The sequence below is a fragment of the Melitaea cinxia genome, chromosome 28, assembly GCF_905220565.1.
Source record: "Melitaea cinxia chromosome 28, ilMelCinx1.1, whole genome shotgun sequence".
Lineage (NCBI taxonomy): Eukaryota > Metazoa > Arthropoda > Insecta > Lepidoptera > Nymphalidae > Melitaea > Melitaea cinxia.
This window is the reverse complement of record NC_059421.1, coordinates 4656549-4681788: the sequence shown is the minus strand read 5'-3', so window position 1 is coordinate 4681788 and position 25240 is coordinate 4656549. Positions and strand designations below refer to the sequence as shown.

Sequence of the window (25240 nt, the reverse complement as noted above, 5' to 3'; positions counted from 1 at the left end):
GTACCACACCAGGGATAAGTATCTCCTTTCCAACAAAAAAAAAATAATTATCAAAATCGGTTCATAAGCGACGAAGTTATCCCTGGACATACATATATAGGTATATACGGTCGAATTGAGAACGTCCTCCTTTTTGGAAGTCGATTAAAAATCGAATAAAAGAAATTTCACACTGTTACCAAGTTTCAAATTCACATTTAACAAAAAACACGGTTACACAGAGTGGAAAGCAGGTTTTCTTATCACTACAAACTATTTAACTATTCTTTTGAGTGTAATTAAGTGCACATCACAAAAATTTATTACTTATGACCTTTAAAAATAAAATAAATATCGTCTATCAGGTATCAATGCTGTTAATATCTATTTTTGTTATAAATTTGATATTTTTACTACCATAAAGTTATAAAAGAAGTACTTTCAAAACATTATTAAAATTTGATATCGAAGTAAAAAGAAAATTAGGTTTTTCTTCCTTCAAAGAAAAATATCTATCTTAGACATCCAAAAACATTTTTATTTAATATTGATTAAGTCTTTAATTATAATTATAAATTTAATTATCTGAAAGTCTACCACAATATGCTTCAGCTACAAAGAATATTACAGCTAGAAACCAACCAAACGCTAACACTAAAATACAAGCCTTGAAATTTTCAAAGGTAAGAGCCTTTTTTTCACTTACAATACTTAACTGAAACAAAAATTTCTTATGTCTCAAATATTTAGCGTGCATGATTTGACAAAATCCAGCTTCCACTAAAATTTCCAAAACGCGATTAATCGGTTTAGCTAAGACGGAGTGCTTTATAAGAAACATAACTGTTGGACTATTAACAATTTTTTGTGGTAATATCTGCAAATGTCGCACCCCGTTATGTTCTATCAAATGTTGAATGACAATTTCTTTGTTAAATGCCAAAACGAAATCGGAATTTCCTTCGGAAGCTTTGTCAAGAAAATCATTAGCTTCATCAAACTCCATTAGAACCCAGTTATCGTATACATATTGATCTTCCGCATAATAATCTCTTAATGTTCCTAAGCCCCCGTAAGGATATTTCGCTTTTAATACATCATTGAAACTCTGGAAGAAGTCTATATAACTAGGTTTTTTCAAAGAACTTATTAAAGCTGCCTGGTAAGCACTTTTAATTACGAAGCTGAACCATATCCATGAAAAGACGACCAATAAGAATGGACGATTTGTTGGCATTCTTAATATTGGTACACCTAAAAATAAAGTCCACGAATAAAACAATAAGCTAAATCGTGTGGATCCTATATTAAAAATTGTTCGAACTCTGCGCCACCAGCTACTTCTTAATAATGAATTAAGTAAAACTACAGCAAGAAATGTAAAGGATAATGCGATTCTCATATCCACTTCTAGGGGATTAAAAAGCTTCTGCCATGCTGGCTCTTCAGTAGGCAATCGTGCAGTCCAAACTATATCCATTGAGTTGTATACAAAAGAAATTTGAAAATTTTCATATTTGTCGGTAGTTAAGGGCTGTGAACATACCGATAGATGGGCACGTCTATTGAAAACATCTCCCAAAGAACCAGTCCAGTTACCGTTTTCATAGTGACCAAAATCGTTTCCTTCAATTGGTAACTTAATTTCTAGTGTAGCATTTAAAGCATTGATCAGGATTCTTAAAATGTCTCCGTCACCGCCAGAAGGCTCCAAAGTATCATTACTCAAATACATGAACGGCGGTTGTTCAAATGTAGATATAATAAGTGGACATTTGTACAAATTATTTAATTTTTCTGAAAAGACAGTTTTAAAACACTCATCGTTAGTACAGTTTTTCTCGAGATAAACTGAATAAGGTTCACTGTTCAAACAATTTTCAGGAACGACAATATTATAGGAAAACGACAAGAAATCTTCGCAAGTTTCTCCTCTCATATATATAACGTTAACGATTCTTAAATTTGATAAAGTAACAAAAATTTTGTCTTCTTCACATCGTTCGTAATCACCTGTTGTGCATATAATAATATATTTTCCAGAATTATCATATTTCATTTTATCCAACCATTTTAAAGTATCAACAATTTCATTGGCATCTTGACCAAAAATTACAAATTGAGGTACATGCACACGGCGGTGAGAAATATATTTTCCTCGGTTTATATTAACAGACAACTTATAATATTTTAGAAACGTCCCTAACGCAAGTGTATATTGAACTGCATTAAACATCACCAAGGTTACGTACCGCCAATCAAAATTGTAATAAGCAATTTTAGCTGCTACTTCTCCAATCTTCTCTAAGGCAGGTGGTTCTACTTCTAAAAATGTGTCTAAGTTATACATTGCCTCTACAAAACTGTGCCAAGTATCGCAAAAATAAAATTGCAAAAAAAATATTTTTATATCCAGTTATATACTCGCCACAAAAATCAATTCACTAATTGCTACTTTACATGTTTAGAAGTAGTACTTTTCTATCCGTTTCGCCCGATTATTTTCCGCTTAGAGACCATTTATAAAATTAATTTCTGTAAATAATATTTTTAAATTGTTTTTTCATATAATATATTTCAAAGAGTAATATAAAAAATGATAATATCCATCCGCATAGTAAAATCACGTAGCATCCTGTAAAATTACTCAATTTAATTTTCTTATCTTCATTTTCAGAAATCAAAAGTGATTTAGACATGGTACTATTTCTAAAAGCCATATCTGACCAACCAAATTCGACTAGACGTTCTAAAATTTTATTGATCGGATCCACAAAAGGAGAAAACTTTTTGAAAAATATTACTGATGGCCCATTTACAATTCTCTCTGGTAAAATATACACTTTTTTATTAGTTATTCTTAAAAAACTTTTAGTCGAGGCTAAATTCATTGCTAAAACGAATTTCATTCCCTCAGTAAGATTGTACAAAATCGAATGATATAGATCACTGTCCTTATGTTGCCAATTATCATATACCAGCGGATAATCAATATAATAGTCTTTAAGAGCGGAACCACCACCAAAAGGATATTTTGCATTAATTGCATCTTCGATATTAGTAAGTTGCGGTTGGTATACATCAGTTTTTAGAGAGTTTATCAAATGTACTTGGTAAAAGGTTCTCATTAAGAAGCAATACCAAATCCAAAGTAACACAAAATATGATAATACCATTTTTGATGGAAACGACGCTATCGGCTGTCCCATACACATCTCCCAGGATAAAAACATAACTCTTTCCGGGCTTAAACCGAAACTCATTTTTCTTTGTAAGTAATGTCCCAGTTTTGTTTTAAAAAATAATACAACAATAATAACAATTATAAAAGAAATTGCCATTGCTATCTGTGTATCTGGTTTGAAAGGTCTTAATAGTTTATAGCAAGGGTTTTCCAATTCAGGTGGATGACTTACCCAACCCAAACTCATTGTAAAATAAAAATTTGAGATTTGAAAATCGTTATATCTGGTCTGGGTGATGCTCGCCGAAGTCATGGAGAAGTTTGCCAAATCATAGTACAAGTCACTTAGGGAACCCACCCAAGTACCGTTCTCATTCAGATTCCCCCATCCAGTACCATGAAGTGGTATCATCATTACAAGAGTTGCATTAAGCGCTTCTACTATGATACGCAACAAATCACCATCCGCTCCTGATGGGACATTAATGTCCATATTCATATATGGCATTTGAGGAAACGTCGATACTATGATTGGACAACCATGTAAATTTCTTAATTTAAGCGGAAATTTCTTTCCACAATATTCTATTTTATTTTTTACACAATAATCCCAGTTTTTTACCTTCATCGGTAGAGTATTTTTACAATCGGGCCCATATTCATAGCTATAACCAACTGGACCTTCGTGAGGTGTATTTTTTATAAAGATTACATTTACTATTCTATAATCCCATAAAACTTTAACAGCGTCTATTTCATCGCAATCTTTATGATCCTTTGATTGGCAAATTATCAAAAATCTGCCATTAGTATTAAAAGTATAACTTTGCATCCATTCCAATATAAAGATGATGTCCACCAACTTTTCTCCGAATAAAACGAACTGTTTAGGGTGAGCATAATGCTTCGGTATTAAATTTTTATTTACGATGACTGTTGTCTTATTATATTCCTGTAGAAATGCATTAAGGCCACAATATAAAGTTGCATTCAGAAGAACCAAGGTTACGTAATGCCATCGAAAATTATGACATGCAATTTTGGCAGCACTTTTTGCCAGTTGCTCAATTTCATCGCATTCTTTTGTTTCAATATTTGCTTCTATAAGATTATTCAACAACATGACTTTCGTTTCGTTCGTGTTAAAAAACAGCAATTGAATAATAGCCATGAGTTAATGTAGCGATGTTATCAGGTTTGGAAATCAGGGTTGGGGTGAAAATTTGTGATATACTTAATAGCGATTAATAAATTGATAAATCCTTTTAATGTTCTTAATACAATTTCCTTTTTAGTATATGATTGATTGATTATACATTTATTGAAATCATACAATTAACATTATTAATTTATTTCTCAAAAGATTTTTAAAATAAGTATTTATATTTGATTTGTAAATTCTTTTAAAATTCCAATTTCTTTCATACGAGTACATCTTTAAAAATAAAGCCACAAGAGAATACTTATTTATTTATTCGTTGAATTATTTTTATCCCTTTGAGTGATGTTCTTGTTTTAGGTTATTTGAAATGTATACATGTTTAACTTCGGATAAGCTTCTACTGTGTGTAAAATATAAAATATGATACTTTGTTTTGATTCATATTGTTTCTTCATTGTATGAAAGTTTTAACTAATTTTACGTAACAATTTATCACAACCGTATTGTACAGCCCTATAATTCTATAAATGTTTTTTACTGTATTCACTTATTTTTTCCATTCAAATATTTTAAAAATTACTGCGCATAAGCGTTATAATATGTTTCTTTATCAATACTAGCATTTTGAAGAAAAAAAATGAGGGAAAAAATTGAGTAACATTTTGAGGAAACAGAATTAGTATTTTGTTGGTAATAAACTTTAAAATGCAATAATTTTAACTTAAAAAAGTCGCCAGTTTATTGATACCGGTTAAGCAACAGTTAACAGCTGTTAAAGATTTTAAAGCAATACGATTCAGCCTGAACATCCCATTGCTGGGCATACCTAGGCCTTTTTCTCCATGTAGAAGAAGGGTTGGAGCTAAATTCACCACGCTGCTCCACTATGGGTTGATGGATATATTCCCTACTATGAGTAAAAATCACTTTCAGGTGTATATGATAGCTCAATGTGCTCTACGAGGCACGGTGGGAAGACCTACAATGACAGACATCGAAGAGAACGGGAATCAAACCCGCAAACCACAGGTTCACAGCACATGCACCACTGCACCAGAGTGGTTATTAGCAACTTATGACATAAATTACTATAACTTTGATTCAATTTACATAGGTCGGTTGAGTTCTCAGGTTGTTCAACTTTACAGAGACAAGTTTAACGAGGAAAAACAACAGAATTTTTGACCTTGAATTTTTGAACTTTGTTTGTTACATTTTTTAACTAAATATATAAAATTAATTCTGCTATTTTATTTGTTACATCGTTGACCTATCTTCCTACCCTAGCTTCCACTCTCCCTCAGGAGCTCTGGCAACCTCACTCACCACAGAAACACAACACCATTTGAGAGCGGAATTGTTTAGCTGTATAAGGGCGAATCACTTCTTCAATCTGGGTGTTTCTGATTTTGAACAACATAATTATTGCCTGCTATGCTCTCTTATTCATAATCATACTTTAAGGAAGAGATAAAAAAATCTTAAGTAATTAACCGAAACTATACGTATTGCTTTTATCAATCATACATGAAAGGTACAGTCAGAATAAAAAAAAAATATTAAAAAATTAATTACCTCTTTCTCCATATAGGTAGGATAAGGATTGGAGATTAATCCATCGCGCTGCTACGATGCTTTATTGGTCGGATAAATTCCCTACCATGAGTAACAATATCTAGTGTATATAGTAACATGAGGCAAACGGTTTTATTTATTGTCACATTAGTGATATTAAGATGACAACGTGCACCGTTACAAAGATTGTGACACTTATTTAAAAAAATCCGTGAGACACCAGATAAGAGCGAAGTTCCTTATTCTAAAATATTAAATTCAAGGTATATTCGAGATATAAAGAAAATAAGTATTCGGGTATACATTTTTTTATATATGTACTGTGTGGCTACGGTACTAAAGAATTTAGCCACCCCTTATCTTCCCGTGGGTGTCGTAAGAGGCGACTAAGGGATATCACAGTTTCACTACCACCTTGGAACTTAAAAAGCCGACCGGTGGCGGGATAACCATCCAACTGCTGGCTTTGAAATACACAGGCCGAAGACGGGCAGCAGCGTCTTCGGTGCGACAAAGCCAGTACTGCGGTCACCAACCCGCCTGCCCAGCGTGGTGACTATGGGCAAAACACATGAGTTCGCGTTATTTTTGGCGTAAACTTGTGGAGGCCTATGTCCAGCAGTGGACTGTATAGGCTGTAATGATGATTTTTTTATAATTTACAAATACATTTTTAACGATAAAAAAAACTACTACAAAATTATCTTAAAACACTTTTATTTTATTTACAATGATTTATAAAAATACTAGCTGACCCCGTAAACGTTGTTTTGATATATATGTTGTTAACCCCGTTAACCCCCCCCCCCCCTTATAACTTAGAGGTATGAAAAATAGATGTTGGCCGATTCTCAGACCTACCCGATATGAAAACAAAATTTCATAAAAATCGGTCCAGCCATTTCGGAGGAGTATGGAATTTTCTACATAAAATATACTAATTCTCGAAAGATATAATAATAATAGCAATCGAAAGATATATAATAATAGCAAACTGCAATAATAATAACAGTCATCACTAGACTATACATTAGACACTGTATAACCATCATACATAACTATACATAAGAATATTACGCTTTTATTTAAGGTTACGGACGTTTCTTGCCGGCTAGGATACCTCTCGCCCCACGCCCCATAAGGAACTTCGTTCCAAAAATCCGTCTTTTATTTCAGCGTCCTATATTTCTGACGATCTTATAAAGTTATTTTCAATGTAATTAAACAGAAGTTTTAACTGAACTATATTATAACAAGCTGTCCAATTGTACATTTCCCACAGCCGATCGAACGCCCATTTTCAGTGAAAAACAGTTCCTGTGTTTTGCGCATTAAAACATACTATTAGCTTTATACATTTATTGTGGTAAATTATATAAGTTTGGTATATTTTGCTCTGTCTACTGTACATATCAAGGCCAAGAAAGACTTGAAACATCTTCATAATGCATACAAACATCGACTGCAAGGAAACGAAGTCGTGTCGTGTTGTTGTGTTTTGTGAATGACTAGTTTTTATTATTAATAATTATGGAAATGAATTCGACTCTCGTGAGTATATATTATTATTTATTAATTAATAATTTATTTTATTATTATTTTATATAAAATAAGATCTAAATATAAAAATCGAATTTGTAAAATATAATGCAAATTTTATACCTGTCTAAAAGAATTTACAATTATTACTATTTACTTTAACTTTACTAAGTTAAATTAAATAGTAGTAATTATATTATTAGTTTAAGTAGTTTTTTATAATATTAATAGGTATTTAATTTTTGGATTGTAGGAAGTTAATTATTATTTTATTTAAATACAATGCTCGTTATCAGTTAAAATATTATTATTTATTATAAAACCGTTAAATGAAATTCCATTTAGGTAATTTAAATTTTTTAGAATAAAAATAAATAAAATTTGTGTTTTAAAGAAAGGTAGATAACCGTATACGTGGATTTCGACGACCCTAATAAACATTATGGTAACGAAATTTACATATTTTTAAAGTATGCAATAACTGTATTCAAAAAACGAATGAAGTTTCACTCATGCAACTTTGTGATACAAAGGCGAATTATTTTTGTGTTTCTAATTGGCAAAGAATGCACACCTTTAAATTGATAAATAAAATGCCTAAAATACGTTTCAGTGTTAGACTTATTTTATTATTGACATATGTTTAGTAAATATTATTAAATCACAGTAAATGAAATCGAATAAATAAGAGAGACATACATAGAAAAATAAAACAATAGTAATAAATAAAGATTTTTTCTGTCAAAGTTCTGTTTAGATAAGATCTTTATCTCACGCAGTTCCCAGGAATACAATCAAAATCAGAACCTTCTTTATTATGGATTCGCTTAAAATTAAAATGTTTTTCCATATTACGAATTGGTATACTTTGACATTTATTATTTTGTCTGCACGTAGGTTAGGTTAGGCTTCTGGACCAGGTCCAACACACCTATAGAAACCCATTATTTCTTGCAAAAACTTTATTCTGATAGAATAATTTTGATTAAAAAAGAAAAATAAATCAAATTATATAATATATATATACAAACTCGTTTCCCGCTGTATTAAGCTTAGATCTTTAAAACTACGTAAAGGATTTGGATGCGGTTTTCTTGAGTAAATAGAGTGATTCCAGAGGAAGGTTTATATGTATAGCACATGCGTAATTTAGTAGAGGAACACTAATAGTTTTAGAAGTTTTTAATGTGGTGTCGTTAATAAACACATTTTTTGCGCATATATTTATTGTATTTTATATATCAGCATTGCACCAATGCGAAGCCGATTCGGGTCATTAGTATAGTTTAAAAGTTTAAAAAAAGAAAGTTATGACACACTTGTAACCAAAGCGGATACCAAGGGGACGTTTTGAGTATAAAAAAGTGAAAATTTTAGCCTCGCGGTTACGCCCGCGTAATTTCCAATCCGATAAAAAGTACATTTGTATTATTCTGCTTCCAGATATATTTATATTTTTTGTGCAAAAGAGTAACAAAACGTCCGCCCGTCCATCAACTCAAAATTTTGGACTAATAATATTTGTATGATTTTACGCTATACCGTTTCTTTCGTAAATTACAAACAGTAACATTATTTTTTACAGTCGAGGCATATTAGCAAATCTTAAAAATAAATAATCTCTGATTAAATTAATCATTAAATAAACAATGATAATATATTGTCACACATCTTACATGTGAAGGTTCTATTAAATCAAGGTTATATCATCTTATATTCAAATATAAAGGCCTTAAAAAAAGTGCGTGCGTACACAGTTGCGTACTTCAGAAGTGAAACTTCTTTGGCAAACTAATTTTTAAGTCCCGTTTATATTTATACAAATCTAAAGCTTTAAATTTCATTTCCAGCGCCATCTAGTTAGTTTGCAATGTAATACTATCGATATCAATGTAACAACCTTTGTAGTTTCTATAGTACACGCTAGGTGGCTCTGTTGTCCGACAAAAACGTTGTACATCTTCGTGACGCTAATTTTATAATTATTACATTCCATTCGTAAAAATTTTACCCTCATGCACCTGAAGAATTTTCGCTTCAAATAAAATGGATAATTAAGAAGTACGTAATGGTTGTTAAAAATTCATCGCTAACAATTTTTGACATCTAACGTCTGACGCTAGTTAACATTAGGTACTAATCTAGTCATTGCAGAAGTAAAAATCAAATTCTCTGATTTTCTTTCGAAAATGTAACTCTAATCTTTTTTACGTTTTGAAGAAACCTTTTATAGATCGCATCAATGCGAAAAAAGTTTTTAAATTAAAACTCCTTTACGCACGCTTGACTTGGGAAGTACGCTGGTGAATGTGTGACAAGAGCGTTACGAAAAGTGTGATCAGGCGAGGCGAACGGAAGTTGAGAGGGAGATATAAGTTTATAAAGAATTAAAGAAAGATAGAGAGAGAGGGAGTTACGTTTCGTATGTTACTGTAGGGGCAACTAAAGAAGTTATACTTCAGTCGTGTGGTTTAAAGCACACTCGTTTTTTATTGTCAATTAATCTTTCTCCTACATTTCTTTATCGAAATTATTGGAATTCAGAATAAAAACATTCTAACAAAAAATGTATAACAAACATCTTAATACTGCACAAACAAAAACGTGTAAAGGGCGTTCTTACTCCTTATCACTAAATAGTAATCTCTTACAGACTATCTTACAGTAAGGAATTTATAAACTAAACTATGTACATCATAAATGAACAAATAAAAAATATTTCGCATTTCAGCATATTATGAAAACTATGGCAAAATCTTGTTTTATCATTTTCTGTTTTCATTAGGTTTACGTCACATAAATATTATGTGTATCTCGTATACTTATTACCTATTGTTAAAACTATTTTGCTAAAATTTCAAACATTATTATCAATCGTTCTCATTACATACATTTACTTTACACGCTTTATTTAAATACATTAGACCAAAGAAAAATCATTTAGTACGATTAGGTATAAATATATATTAACTATTTTTGGGCCCAAAAAAACTAAAAGAGGAATATGTACAAATGTACTTGTGCAATTAAAAAAATCATAATAATCGACTTAAAGTTATATCACTCAAATGTAAAAATCGTACTTAACGTCGCTCCGTGATCTCCCCTATTACCTGCTATGCCGAGGATTCAAAACCTACCGAAATCATAATAATAATATTTCTATATATAATATAATAATAACATGTTTATATAGATAAATTTAATATATTCGCAATTGAAGGAATTGCTTAAATTACTATGCACACTGAAAATCGGTAGCTGTGGTTTTAAATCATAGGACAGACTATTTGTGTTCAGTTTTATTGCACATATTTACGATTTTTTTTTATTATTACTATATAAGCTTACATCATATTTATTATATTGCAGTATTAAGAAAAAAATTATATTTTTTTTTTGTTCTTTCTCTTACGCAACATTTTTTTTTTTTACTTACAGCCATCTCACACACAAACTCAACTAGAGTTCGATCCAGCGTCAAAGCCGCCTCCGCAGCCGTCGCCAGATGGTACGAGGCGAAGATTTGTCGTTCATTCAGACAAAGATGACTACGACTACGTAGCTCAAAGACAGACAGCCAAACCAACCAAGTAAGTTTAAAATGAACTCTGTTTCTACACTCAAAACCAAATGATATTACAACACAACAGTTATGTGAATCTGTTAACGAAAACTCTAAGACTTTATTATATTTCATTCCACTATGTTTAAGATAGATAACTGCATTCAAATGGCATGTAATGATAGCAAAGCTGTGCAAAGATCATGTCTCTTCTTGCAAGAGAGAACAGAGGACAGGGATGCTTTTAAAATTCTTTATTAAAAGTATACTTCTGCTATGGGTAATATTCATTATTTTACCAAGAACAGACCAGAAAAAAATATTTTTTCAAATTTAAATAGTTAAAATCGAATCCACAATTACTGCCGTTAAGGCATCCTTGTTTCATACTTCTGAGTAAGACACACCTACTGACTGAACTATATGAGGACGGTTATTGTGCCAATTGTCAAGACTAGGACAGCAGCTCCGTTTGATAAGTGTAATTATAGGCTTATCTCTGCTTATAGTTATTACTAAATACATTACATCTGTCTTAATTGTTTACTGAATAAACGCCTTAAAATACTGCGGTAGTGTTCCCTTTAGCGGTAATTCAGGTTATCAATAAAGATGGCAATATGGCTATTACAAGCTTATCTACAAAATTAATCACTTCAGCCCGTAATATCCCACTGCTGGGCGTAGGCCTCTTTCCCCATGTAAGAGAGGGATCAAAGCTTAATCCACCACGCTACTCCAATGCGGGTTGGCGGATATATTCCCTACTATGAGTAACGATCGCTATCAGGTGTACATAATAACAACCGGGACCGACGGCTTACCGTGCTTTCCAAGCCACGGTGGGGAGACCCACAAGGACTGCACAAACACCCAGACTACGGCAAACATATGCATGGCCAATACAAATGTTTGTCATGTGCGGGAATCGAACCCGCAACCGCCAGCGCAACAGCCACAACAACAAATAAAATTGGAGTGTCTGTTTGTAATATTACAATAACCGCTTTTTACTAAATTTATATATAAGTATGTATACACGGTACATATACCAAAATAACATTTTTTTTATCAATTTTTTTCTGTCTGTCTGTCTGTTTGTTCCGGCTAATTTCTGAAACGGCTGGACGATTTTGACAGGATTTTCACTGGCAGATAAGGTAATAAAGAGTAACTTAGGCTCATTTTATTTTATAACTCTGCGAACTAAACAATAACTACTTATTTTGTTAAATTCCACGCGGACGAAGTCGCGGGTACAGCTAGTAAATATATAACAATCTTGTTAAACTCTTTTGCTTTACCGGACCTACTTTATGCTATTAGTGACCCTGAAAGCTTAACAACTTACATCTTATTATTCTTAGCGTCGCTAATTTTGGTTCGATTAAAAAAATTTGAGTTATAAAACCATAAAATTAATAAAAGTTCTTATAATATTTTTTACTTATGTAATATTTTATAATTTTGCTGTGTGGCTACGGCACTAAAGAATTTAGCCACCCCCTCTCTTCCCGTGGGTGTCGTAAGAGGCGACTAAGGGATAACAAGGTTCCACAACCATCTTGGAACTTAAGAAGCCGACCGATGGCGGGATAACCATCCAACTGCTGGCTTTGAAATACACAGGCCGAAGACGGGCAGCAGCGTCTTTGGTGCGACAAAGCCAGTACTGCGGTCACCAACCCGCCTGCCCAGCGTGGTGACTATGGGCAAAACACATGAGTTCACGTTATTTTTGACGTAAACTTGTGGAGGCCTATGTCCAGCAGTGGACTGTATAGGCTGTAATGATGATAATGATGAATATTTTATAAGTCAGTGTTGTCTCTTTTAGTAGACGTAGTTTCCATTTACGTTAGAAAAGTGCTTAATTAAGGATTTTCCTTAATTTATTTTTTCTAAAGTATTGTACAACATATACAAATAAAAATGATTTTCAACAAATTTACGCACGTAAAATTCCGAACAAATGCTTTTAATTGTATAATTCTTTTTTGTGTTGTCGTTTATCGTATTAACCAATAAAAATGATGGAACAAAGTTCGCTATGCCAGCTGGCATGTTAGTTAATAAATGTTAAAGTTATTAACAATTATGGTAAATTCCACTCAATTCATTAAACATGCAAAACTAAACACAGTAATAAACTTCTGGCTTAACATTTTAATAATATGAGTTTCATTTCAGCGTTACTTTAATAACAATCTGTCTTCATTGAAATGTTGCTGTCAATGAATGGTCTATTAACTGAAGCGATTTCGAACAAAACTTTTAAATGAATTAATTAAAATGACCTAGTACTAACAATTCCTATTAAAAAATTTCTAATTATCCAAACGTATTTTTGTCGTAACTAAAATAGGACTACAATATAACGTCTTAAATAATTTGTAACTGTAAAATGTTACGACTTTCATCTATATATCTATATAAAAAATAAAATCGGAGTGTTTATTTGTAATGTATACACGGTACATATACCAAAACCACAATTTTTACAATTTTTGTCTGTCTGTCTGTCTGTTTGTTTGTTCCGACTAATCTCTAACACGGCTGGATCAATTTTGACGAGACTTTTGCTGGCAGATAGCTGATGTAATAAGGAGTTACTTGGGCTTCTTTTATTTTAGAAATTTATTTATTTTATAACACTGGCTGCAAATTGAACACTAACTTTTTCACAGCCAGTTTAAATTACAATAAAAAACGTTATTCGAATTCTCACAACATTTGAACAAAATATAAATGGAAGCATCCACAAAGTAAATGAACTCGTTAAAGTTATCAGCGTTATTGCGCTTCAAAGAGTAAAAATTTGGCATAAAATTACATTGGATCACAATATAGTAAAGAATTTAATTGAATTTTTTTTTTGGAATCGGCTAATTTTTTTTTTTTTTTTTGTAATAGAAAGAGTAAAAAAAAAGCCAAAATTATTTCACCATTTTAGTAGGAACGGAGAAAAAAAACCATAAAAAAAGTTCCTTCTAATACCTATAGAAGACAAAGTAAATGATATTAAACACTATTCATTAGCAATATTTTAGTAACTAACTTTTCGCCCGCTGCTTTAGCACGTATGGGGATCGTGGAAGTGTGAAAATTTATACTTTTTATATAAGGCCCCTGTATGAAAAAAATGAGGTGTAAAAATCTACTGAACGAATGACCTCGTTACGTTTTTGTTATTTGATTCGTTTATTTACCATTTGATATGGTATTAATCTTTTTCTTAGACTAGTAAGCCGTTTTTGTGCCTATTTAGACAGTCGATCTGAAGGAGTAAACTCCAGTCGTGCGTCGGAGCTGACACACACACTTTTTTAAATAAATTCGGTCAAGTTCAATTCAGTTTAGCCTGTCAAGCAATAAATCAATTAACAAAGAATCTAACTATTTTTACTGGAAAACGTCTAAAAATCAACATTTTATTTTATTTATAAAATTTAACTCCTAGATTAATAACTTCACACAAACTTGACAGTTTCATTAGCTTAGTATAGATAATGGTTTTTCTTTTCATGTCAAGATATTTTAAAGAAAATATAATGTTCGAGGCAAATTTACTTATCTTTACGTAAATCCTTTTACATGACAATAGAATACTTTTAAACAGACAGCAAATATTTTAGATAAAGTTGTATATAGTCAACGTAAGCCATTGTTAGCATAAATTAAATGAAGAACGGTGATTTAACAGTCCGAAAGAAGTAAATAGATATCTTTAGATGATAATAACTTGACGATAATTCAGCTTTTAAGTCTCCTGCTGGGCAAAGGACTTTTTTACATAATTATAGAAGCAAGTTACGAGGTTAAAAAACCATGCTGGTCCATTATAGGTTGACTGGTAAAAAAATTCTTACCACGCGCGATTGCCATCTATTGTGTATGATAACAACTGGGACGGACAACCTCAGGTGTTCTCTAAAGGAAAGTAAGGAGATCCACAAGGACATAAGTACGTAAACCAGAAACCAAAATTTATACCCATATAAACAAAAATTGAACTCTCAAACGACCGTATTTGTCAGAATAACTTGATATTCCAAAAAACCAATAAAAATGTCTCAAAAAAAGGTATTTAAAATTCGTACATACTCAATAATGCATTTAAAATATGAATTCGTTTTTCCTGTTACTTCGATTTCAAGTTTGTATACCTAGTGAATTTATGTTTTCCTTAAAGTTCAATCAATAATTAAAATAACTAGTTTTAAGTTTTAGGTAGAGTACCTACTACAAATACCATGCTCAATATCTGCACCTCGACTGATAAAGTAGCTCATACTTACGCTTCAGCCTGTAATATCCCACAGCTGGGCATATGGCCTCTTTCCCCATGTAGGAGAAGAATCAGAGCTTGATCCACCAATATCCTCCAACGCGGGTTGGTGGATATATAATACTATGAGTAATGATCGCTATTAGGTGTACATGACAACAACCGGGACCGACGTATTAACGTGCTCTCCGAGGCACGGTGAGGAGACCCACAAGGGCTGTACAAATACCCAGACCATGGCAAACATCTGTATGGCCAATACAAATGTTTGTCGGGGGGATCGAACCCAACCGCCAGCGCAATAGACACAAACCAGTGCGGTGACCTTTGCGTCGTCAAACTTGCTGAAGGTTAAAGTCAAGTAGTGTTGTATTACAGGTATGTAATACTACAGCTATTTGAAAGCGGATAGAGTTTCAAACGCCTTGTTATGACACCTGGTGTTGCTTCTTATAGGCAATGGTTACCGCTTATTATCAGGTAGACTACAAGCTTGTTTGCGAAAGCATTACCCTTGAAATGATAACATTTTAGAAGTCATCGAAAGGAAATCAGATGAACAAAATGAAAATTGTCAACTTGATATATCAAAACACCAAAAAAACCTATCTTAGTTAACTAATTATTTGACAAGAGCAAAGTAGAAAATAGGGTTTTGGTCAGCATTAGAGAGTTTACAGGCTTTAACACAGTAAGGAACTTTGTTAGATGACCGGCATTTGTATCTTACACGTTTAAGTTGTAGGTACCTAGGGAAGAAAAAGACCTATACACCCTTGCAAGTAGATTTTAAGTTTTTGTAGGGTTAATTTTTTTATACAACTAGTTCGACCGATTACCATAGATTATAGACGTTTGCAATACCAAAAGCATCACAAGCGTTTTTCTGATCCTACCCCCAATCTCCCCGAGAAGCTCCAAGGAGCCTTGGTCACCTTACTCACCATAAGAACACAACACTGTTTGAAAGCAGTATTATATAGCTGTAATCTTCTGTAAGGTCAAGGTATTTCCCCAGTCGGGCTGCTCCAGATTTTGAGTAGGATATTTCCTGGTAAGTATTTCAACTAAGTACTTTAGTTAAACATTATTATCTATTGTAGGTACTATCACCACTTAATTTGAATTTAAGAGAGTGACTATTCAGTATGAAGATTTGTTGATTATTGTCATTAAAAATGTTTTGTTTATATAATTTGATTTCTCTATACTTTCAGTACTTTAGAGTCAACAGCACATTTAGTAAAAGGTTGCCTCGGCGGAGGCATACTGGGCATACATGAGGCGTACATGAAGACCGGCATTTGGACAGCACTGTTTACTACTTTCTTATTTGCATTTTACATCGCGTATTGTATACACGTAAGTAATTTTTAACAAAATACATTTTAAAAAATCTCAACTTTTTTCAAAACGGCGTAGCAACAACCTGAATCGAAAACAAAGAAACATGTAAAAACTTCAACAATACACAACACAAATAGGTACAACACAAAATTCAACATTACATACATTTAATTAAAACAAATGTGAAATAAAAAACTCCTATATTTATCCCAGAATGCTTCATGTAAATATTTCTTGCCCTAAGTCATTAGCAATTTTTTGTCCTGTATCAAGACACCGTACATTATCTTAGACTACAGCCAACCGTGCAATCTACCACACGTGACAAAGTTAATTGTGATACATAAGAAAGTAAATACATACATTCAAAAAAAAATATCAACAAAAATGTTTATAATAGGTATATTTAAAAAAAATACTTATGTTGCAGAAGAATCAAATATTAATAATGATTTTAGCTATAGAACGAGGAATTCAAGAAATTTAAAGGTTAAAATAAAATATTCAGATTAAAATTGCACTATAAATCGTTTCTTGGCTGACCAAGACAATTATTTATTTAACTCCTTTTTAATATTTTTTTCAATTCTATGTTCTAGATGCTAGTAGCAGCAGCTCAAACATTATATAAGAGATTACATGTAACGGAAATGTCATATCCAGACCTTGCGGAGGCGTCTGTTGAAACTGGACCCTTTACTTGTCTTAAAAAGTACAGCAAATTTTTCAGGTACACTTTTTTGTTTGTATTTATTATAAATTCAACAACTTGAAAATGTTTTTATTTTAGATACTATGAATTGATGAACTTATGATTTGATAATGATAATTACTTATGTATGTGTGTATGTATGTGTGTGTGTGTGTGTGTGTGTGTGTGTGTGTGTATGTGTGTGTGTGTATGTTTTAAATAATAATTATATATATTGTTTGCTTTAATATGGTTGTACATTTATAAATGTAGTCTATGATAAAATTAAGTGCCTTTCACAAAAATCGGTAACAATCTGCGAAATTGTAATATTTTGACGTCGTTAATCTCAGTGTTGGATGCAATCATGTAATTTATATTCTTGAAATATAATAGAGCAACCTTTGTTGTAGTAGATAGTCAGATCAGAATTTTGATTTATATTATGTGTATAAAATTATTAACCTTTTCATCAGCCTCCTCCCTGGGTAAACGGTCGCAATGTATACTTTGAAGTCCTACTTTTCAATAACCTCTACGTCGAAACCATTTTAAAAATATATCGTAATATGTGGAATATAATTTTGTTGAGGACTATCACAGATTTTTGTTCCATTTGTATTTCTATTAATCGATAAAAAAAAATTTAAAGTTACGAATATTTTCCAAATAAGTACAATTTTAAAAGCGATATTTTTCTTAGAAAACTAAGAAATTTTAACGAACTATCTTCATCAAAGTAAACTTACATCATTAAGGAATACAAAAAAAAAATTAAAAGAATAAATTATTTTTAATAGATTTTATATTAAATAATAAAAAGATAGTATATATTAACCACGCATCAAACCCAGTAAATCAGTCGAGCGCTAGCACTCTTAGAGGTAAAGGTCCACGCAAAATTCTGCGCAGCCGTCTCTTTCGCTCACACGCGCCAAGCGCCTGTTTTTATAGCGGATAAATCGATTTGATACTTTCATTATAAAATATAAATAAAATAAACTTATTACGAAAATGACTGTAAAATAATATAATAATAATTTCTGTAAACAAATGTATAATTTAATTTTCTTTTCTCACATTATCAATACAAATAGACATTTCAATCTGTTTGTCTTAATATGTTTGTCGGTGTCATTGAGTTAAATAATTGTATTTGTTCGAAACCAAAAAAACCGACTTCAATTACATCGACAAGTAATCCAACGTAGGTAGACGAAAAAATAGTCAAGTAAATACGCGTTATCAAAAATAACTCAAAAAGTTCTTATCAGGTCTCTATGAAATTTAAATGTGACCTCATAATAAACATCAGCTTTCGATTAAAATGAAAATCGTCAAAATCGGTACACCCAGTAAAAAGTTATGCACTATAATACAACATAGGTCGACGAATAGTCAAGCAAAAACGCATTATTAGATATAACTCGAAAAGTAGTTATTAGATCTCAAATAAATTCAAGTGAGACCAAATGACACACACCACCTTTCGATTAAATTTTTTTTTGTCGAAATCGGTCCACCTAGTCAAAAGTTCTGAAGTAACATACATAAAAAATACAGTCGAAATGAGAACCTCCTCCTTTTTTGGAAGTCGGTTAAAAAAATTAAAACCGCCAAAATTTGTTGGTCTACTTTCATCCAAAACTATGCAACTCACATTAACACACAGATTTTCTGGGGCATAATAAAATGCTATTTTATTCATATCAATACACAGGCCAAAGACGGGCAGCAGCGTATTCGGTGCGACAAAGCCAGTACTGCGGTCACCAACCCGCCTGCCCAGCGTGGTGACTATGGGCAAAACACATGAGTTCACGTTATTTTTGGCGTAAACTTGTGGAGGCCTACGTCCAGCAGTAGACTGTATAGGCTGTAATGATGATGATTATTCATATCGTAAATATTAGATTCATTAGTAAACTGAAAAAACTAAATCAATTTCAACAAATTGTTTCATAAAATTGATTTGTTATTTTTATTTTAAATTTATCGACTGTTGTTATATAACATACTTGAAATTTTTAACAAATTAATTATGTAAAAAACATTTTATACCATAGTTATTAATTTTTATTATACATTAGAAAATGATCAAGATGGTCTTTTGGTTGTCACACTATACTTACTAGCACAAAGATCGCGCGGCTCGTACGACTCGCGCGATGCGACCAAATTTACCTAAACTTGCAGAGCGTAAAATTGTGAAATGGCTCTTAATATTGTCATGTATAATAAACGTAACAACTGCTAGCAAACCATATTAAATAAATAAATAAATAAATAGATCTACAAGTGTAGATTTTCTTTTTCAGCTGCTCTCTCTCTCTCTCTCTCTCTTTCTCGCTCTCTTAAAAACTTGTAAACTACATAATAACATAGAATAAACGCTTTAGACTTTGTGTGTGTATCATAATGTGTGTGAGTGTGTGTGCTTGTGCGTGTGCGATATGTAGAATTTTAAAGCTATAATAGATAATTCTAATATTCATTCAACAGATACGTAGTCGACGCAACAATATGCATCGATCTTTTTGGTGCCTGCTGCGTGTATGAGATAATTATAGCTAAAACTATCAAAGAACTCATAGAAAACTCTACGGGTATGGTTGATAATGATCTAAATATGTTACGGCTATACATTTTCGCGCTACTTGTGCCAGTGCTGCTTCTCTGTATGATCACTACTCTCAAGTATTTAGCACCGTTTTCTCTGGTGGCAGATGTCTTTATTGGTGCGTATTTAGTATTTTAATTTTAAGAAATATAATATATGTATATATATATATATATATATATATATATATATATATATATATATTCATTTTGATCAGTTGATGAGTTGTCCAGCAGAGGACTGCGATAGGGTGAAATGATGATTTTGATCAGTAAAAAGTCAGTTATTCTTTAGAACAATATGTTACTATTACACCAAATTATAAATACAGCAAAGATTCGAAATTATAAATGATAATACCTATACCTCTAGGTCAGACTAGCAGGTTAAGTTGTCAACGTAATATGAAACTCTGAAAAGGTCATTTTCCTTTACAACCTCAGAATAAAAACTATTTTTATAAAATTTCAAGTTAGACATTTTTAACCGACTTCAAAAAATATAATATAATATATATATATATATATATATATATATATATATATATACATATATATATATATATACATATATACATATATATATATATATATATATATATATATATATATATATATATATATATATATATGTATTTCGGCGATAACTTCGTCGTTTATGAACCAATTTTGATAATTCTTTTTTGTTGGAAAGGAGATATCTCAAGTGTGGTATCATGATAAGGAAACCAGGATCTGGTAATGGAATCCCAGAAAAATCGAGGGAAGCCCTCGAAAATCGTAGTATCGACTCGTGCGTTTGTTAATTTTTTTCGTCTACTTACCTACATTGTATTGCTTGTCGATGTAATTGAAGTCTGTTTTTTTTTTGATGGCGAGCAAACACAATTATTTTAGTATGAATATATTTGTTAGTTAAAATAATTATGTAAATAAAAATTTTTAGTGGCATGTGTCGTAGCAACCGTATACTACGGCTTACAAAAAGCCCCCGACATATCCACAGTACCAGCCTGGAAAAGTGGAATTGGCTTCTTCGAATTTTGTGGCATCGTCGTTTTTGGCATGGAGGGCGTTGGAGTGTCTTTGCCAATCGAGAACAATATGAAAGATCCAACAAAGTTCCCATTAGTATTGGGCGCTGGTAAGTTTTCCAAATCACTGCAGACGACTCCGATATTATCATCCTCAAACAATCAAGTGAACTCTACCAATTTGTTATTATTATTATTATTATTTTATATATATAACTATGACCCAAACAAACGTACGGCTCACCTGATGGTTAACAATTAACGTAGCTTATAGACGCCTGCAATACCAGAAGCATTGCAAGCGCGTTGCCTACCCTATCCACAGTTCCATCCAGGAGCTCTGGTCACCTTAATCACCAACAGGAACACAATACTGCTTGAAAACAGTATTATTTAACTGTGGTCTTCTGTAAGGTCAAGGTACTACCCCAGTCTATTGCTCCATATTTTAAGCAGGAAATTCCTGCTGTGCCCTACCTCAGTTAAACAAATAATAAACGCTTCACTCTCAATGACCTCCAGTAGGATATTCTCCTGTGTCGGTGATCAATATTGAAACTAATGACTTATTGCAGGTATGTCCGTAGTGGTTACATTTCTATCACTGGTGGGATTCTTCGGATATTGGGGCTTCGGTGAAGAAACAATATCTCCAGTAACATTAAACTTTCCTAAGGAGGTGTACGTATTATTGACTTATTGCAAATTTGTGCACTTGTTTAAAAAAAAGACTTACCAAACTTTTGTCTCAAGTCGGAATAAGAAATAATAATAACAAATAGGAAAATAGAACATAGTTTATGCAGTTCAAGCAGTACTTCTAAAATTTATAACAATCTATCACATCTAGTATATTATAAAAACATATTTTTTCTTAAATGTACGCTCATTAATTATATATTTTAGGTAGTTAAGATACTTTAAAACAATGCCTTAACATTTAAACAGAGTTTGATAATAATTGAGTTTCTAGTTTCCATTATCTCGTGTCTATTTTTCGTTCAATTGAGGTAAAGAAACCCTAATTACGATAAAAATTTGAGTAGATTTACTTTTAAAATATCAACTCACGTGTTCATTTCCAAGGGTCACCTGGGCTCCAAAATAACATACTATATACAAAAAAGTTACACAGCACCAATAATTTCATTACAGTTTTCCAACTGTTCTGCAATGTCTTATGGGAATCATGATCTTTATAACGTTCGCTTTAAACTTCTGGGCGCCCTTCAATCTGGTCTGGTTCTACATATCTAAGAAACACAACACAGACACGCATTGGATATGGGAAAGAGTTTACAGAGCAGCATTTGTTGTACTAATAACGATCATTGCTATTGCCTTCCCTAATATTGGCAATTTAATGGGTTTGGTGAGTGTTTTACTTATACTTTAACTTGTAAAGTTTATAAGAGAAAAAGAAAATGACTTAGATAATTAAACTTAGATAATGAAGGACTAGCTAAGACAATAAAGCAGCAGTTTTTATTGATGCTAACACATTTTTAATAATACGTTTAAATTATTATACTATTATATTTTTAATTACAAATAATTATATCTCTTTAAGATTTGGTCAGCAAAAGAAAATCAGATATTAAATTATAGGGACAATACATAAACTTTACTTCCAGTAAATAGTTCTAACGGCAACGCAGTTGTTGCAAACAATTTCAATGAATGTAATATCAAAAACCAAATCAATATACTCTATACCTATTATTACGCTGTCAAATTTAAAAAAAGGATTAAAGAAACAATTAATTCAGTTTGATTACCTATTGTATAATATTCATTTAATGTGTTAAATGTTTTTATCATTACAGCTAGGTGCCTTCAGTCTATCAAACATCGGTTTCATATTCCCTGCTCTAATTAATACTCTCGTGATTTGGGAAAATCCAGGACTAGGAAAATGGAAGTGGCGTCTATGGAAAAATATGTTTGTTTTAGCACTAGGAGTATTACTGTTTATAGCTGGTACTTATTCCAATCTTAAGGGATTGATTCAGAATTTGTAAATATATTTGTGTTGTTTTTTTAACTCTCGCTAAAATATGTAGGTAAGCTAGATTTCTTAAAAGTCTCTTTGGATCTGTGTGTAGGAAAACATTTGTAAGTTTTTATTTGCTATTATATATAATAATAATAATAATATAATGCTAATACTAACTTATTACCATCATAATGAAAAATTAATCCCATTTTTGTAGTTTGCGAAACGTGGAAAAATTATTTTTTCCTTTTTTATAAACTGAATCAACAATATTTAAAAAAAACACAATCCCAAATCATGAACTTTAAGAGGGTGAAGATATAAACATTTAGATTAAGTTTTAAATAAAATAGCCAAAATACAAATAAATTATTTATTTAAAAAACGAACCTCGATTATCATCTCGTGTATTATGACAAATAGAAATCTATTTTTTTTTTTTTTTATAAATAAATCACTATTTACATAATACTTACACTACCTCGAAACTTCTCTATCTCGCTCTTACACATGATTATTACCTATGTAGGTCGCTCTCAGACAAGACTAAATTAAAATAAGAAACAAAGAAAATTAATAAAAATGAGTTTTTGTCTCACTCACACTTTTAAGAGAAACTATTTGTCAGTATAGGACAAAATTATGTCCACGTTAGTCTCTAAAAAAAACGAGTAAGAATAAATCTAATTCAATCGAGAAGAGAGAGGTAACCTTTTACTTCATAAAAAGGTTATATGTCTCATTCTGATAATAAAACAAAAAAAAATTGAAAATAATCCTAAAGAAAAATAGTTGACACACAAATATTATCAACAATAAAGCTTTGACTATCCGCCAAACCAATGTGGAGCAGCGCTGTGGATTAAGTTTCGATCTTTCTCTTACATGGAGAAAGAGGCCTATGCCGAGCAGTGGGATGTTACAAGGCTAAATCAATAAAAAAAGAATCAAACAGAAGTGTTCTATTATATTAAAAAATGTTGCCAGTTAAAAAATACAACAAATATAAATTTACACAACACCTACTGGTACGATACACTCATGTAAGGGTTTCCATATGTAATACGATATTGACATTTATGTAATAATTTCACCTTGAAAATACTTTATTGATTTTTTTAATCAATTGTTCAGACAGGACTAATAATATAATTATATTGTTTGTGGAATTCATATCAATGCCACAAACAATATGATTACAAAAGTAGTGTAAATGTAGTGAAAATAACAAAGAAAACTAAAAATATTAAAATGCGCCAATAGCCTATCTTGACAATTTTTTTTTCACAAGAATTGAATACAAAATAGCATTAATAAGAATTTCATTAGCTTTCAAAATGATCGGGATCAACTAATCAATCTATAAACTTTCATACACACAATTGTATCAAAATTTATCGAAAGAACTATATATTCTTACATATTCTAAATTTAAAAGTTTATTGACTAAATGTGGAATAAATATATAAACGTTAGAATTTAGGACATTATATCTTTTTTACATACTCTTATTACATATTATTCAAATGTAAACTAATTTAAAAAAAAACTATGGCCTATTCGCGTTAAGAAAATAGTAAATCATCGCTATCACTTAGCTTAGCCACGCCTAATATAACTAAATCGTAGTAAATTGGAACTCCGTATACGAGTTGACCAGTTGAAATAAACCATTCGTCCATTAAGCCATTTCAATTTACTACGCGCGAATAGACTAATAACATTTTTTTTATATTTTTATAATTAAAAAAATATATGTAATGATTGGAAACCTGTTTGTTTTGTGTCATTTTTACACATTTTTTATGATAATTATGGTTAACATATGCGGTAGAAGACATTACAGCTTTACATAAAATTTATAATTAAAAAATTAAATGACTAACTTTAGTTTGTTAAATACCGCACTGTCAAACTTGACATCCTATTAGATTTATTATATATATTAGACTGTAAAGCTGTTATAACAACCAATATAAATAATAATGCAATAGTATAAATAATTAGAAATTTTATTCAGTTTTTAAGTTTGATAATTAAAGTAAAAAAAAAAAATTTCAATTATGTCTTATTTTCGGCGCATGTAATAAAACTACAAATTTAGCTGTATTTTTAGACAGTCGAACATTTTTTTTTTTTAATTTCTCCTCATAGCGGTTGTAATAGCTTTTGAAAGATACGCGAAACTATCATTCTTTTTTGTAACCTGTAGTAAAACATTAACTACTTAGATTGTATGGAAGAGACCGCTTTTATAATAA

General features: G+C 31.3%; 3 protein-coding genes across 3 annotated transcripts; 1 reads left to right on the top strand and 2 right to left on the bottom strand.

The window, feature by feature from the left end:
* Positions 1–556: 556 nt before the first annotated feature.
* Positions 557–2329, bottom strand: LOC123667430. The gene has a single exon (XM_045601331.1). The coding sequence runs from the start codon at positions 2327–2329 to the stop codon at positions 557–559; it is 1773 nt and encodes a 590-aa protein (XP_045457287.1).
* Positions 2330–2555: 226 nt separating this feature from the next.
* On the bottom strand, positions 2556–4286 carry LOC123667652 (the record flags this gene model as incomplete). Its single annotated transcript, XM_045601510.1, has 1 exon — positions 2556–4286. A coding segment is annotated over exon 1 (1731 nt), but the record flags the coding sequence as incomplete, so codon positions are not given.
* Positions 4287–7436: 3150 nt separating this feature from the next.
* Positions 7437–23344, top strand: LOC123667429 (proton-coupled amino acid transporter-like protein pathetic). The gene is made up of 9 exons (XM_045601330.1): positions 7437–7451; positions 10881–11032; positions 16510–16654; positions 17239–17369; positions 19833–20068; positions 20896–21093; positions 21559–21664; positions 22139–22355; positions 22810–23344. Exons 1-9 carry the CDS (start codon positions 7437–7439, stop codon positions 23002–23004), a joined length of 1395 nt encoding a protein of 464 aa, XP_045457286.1. The 3' UTR covers positions 23005–23344.
* Positions 23345–25240: the final 1896 nt, after the last annotated feature.

What these genes read in the sequence shown, in the direction of transcription:
- LOC123667430 (XM_045601331.1), bottom strand. Translation starts at nt 2,329, where the DNA reads ATGTATAACTTAGACACATTTTTAGAAGTAGAACCACCTGCCTTAGAG.
- LOC123667429 (XM_045601330.1), top strand. An exon ending in CAGACAGCCAAACCAACCAA is followed by an intron (nt 11,033 to 16,509) that starts GTAAGTTTAAAA and finishes CTATACTTTCAG; the next exon opens with TACTTTAGAGTCAACAGCAC. An exon ending in TTAAACTTTCCTAAGGAGGT is followed by an intron (nt 21,665 to 22,138) that starts GTACGTATTATT and finishes ATTTCATTACAG; the next exon opens with TTTTCCAACTGTTCTGCAAT.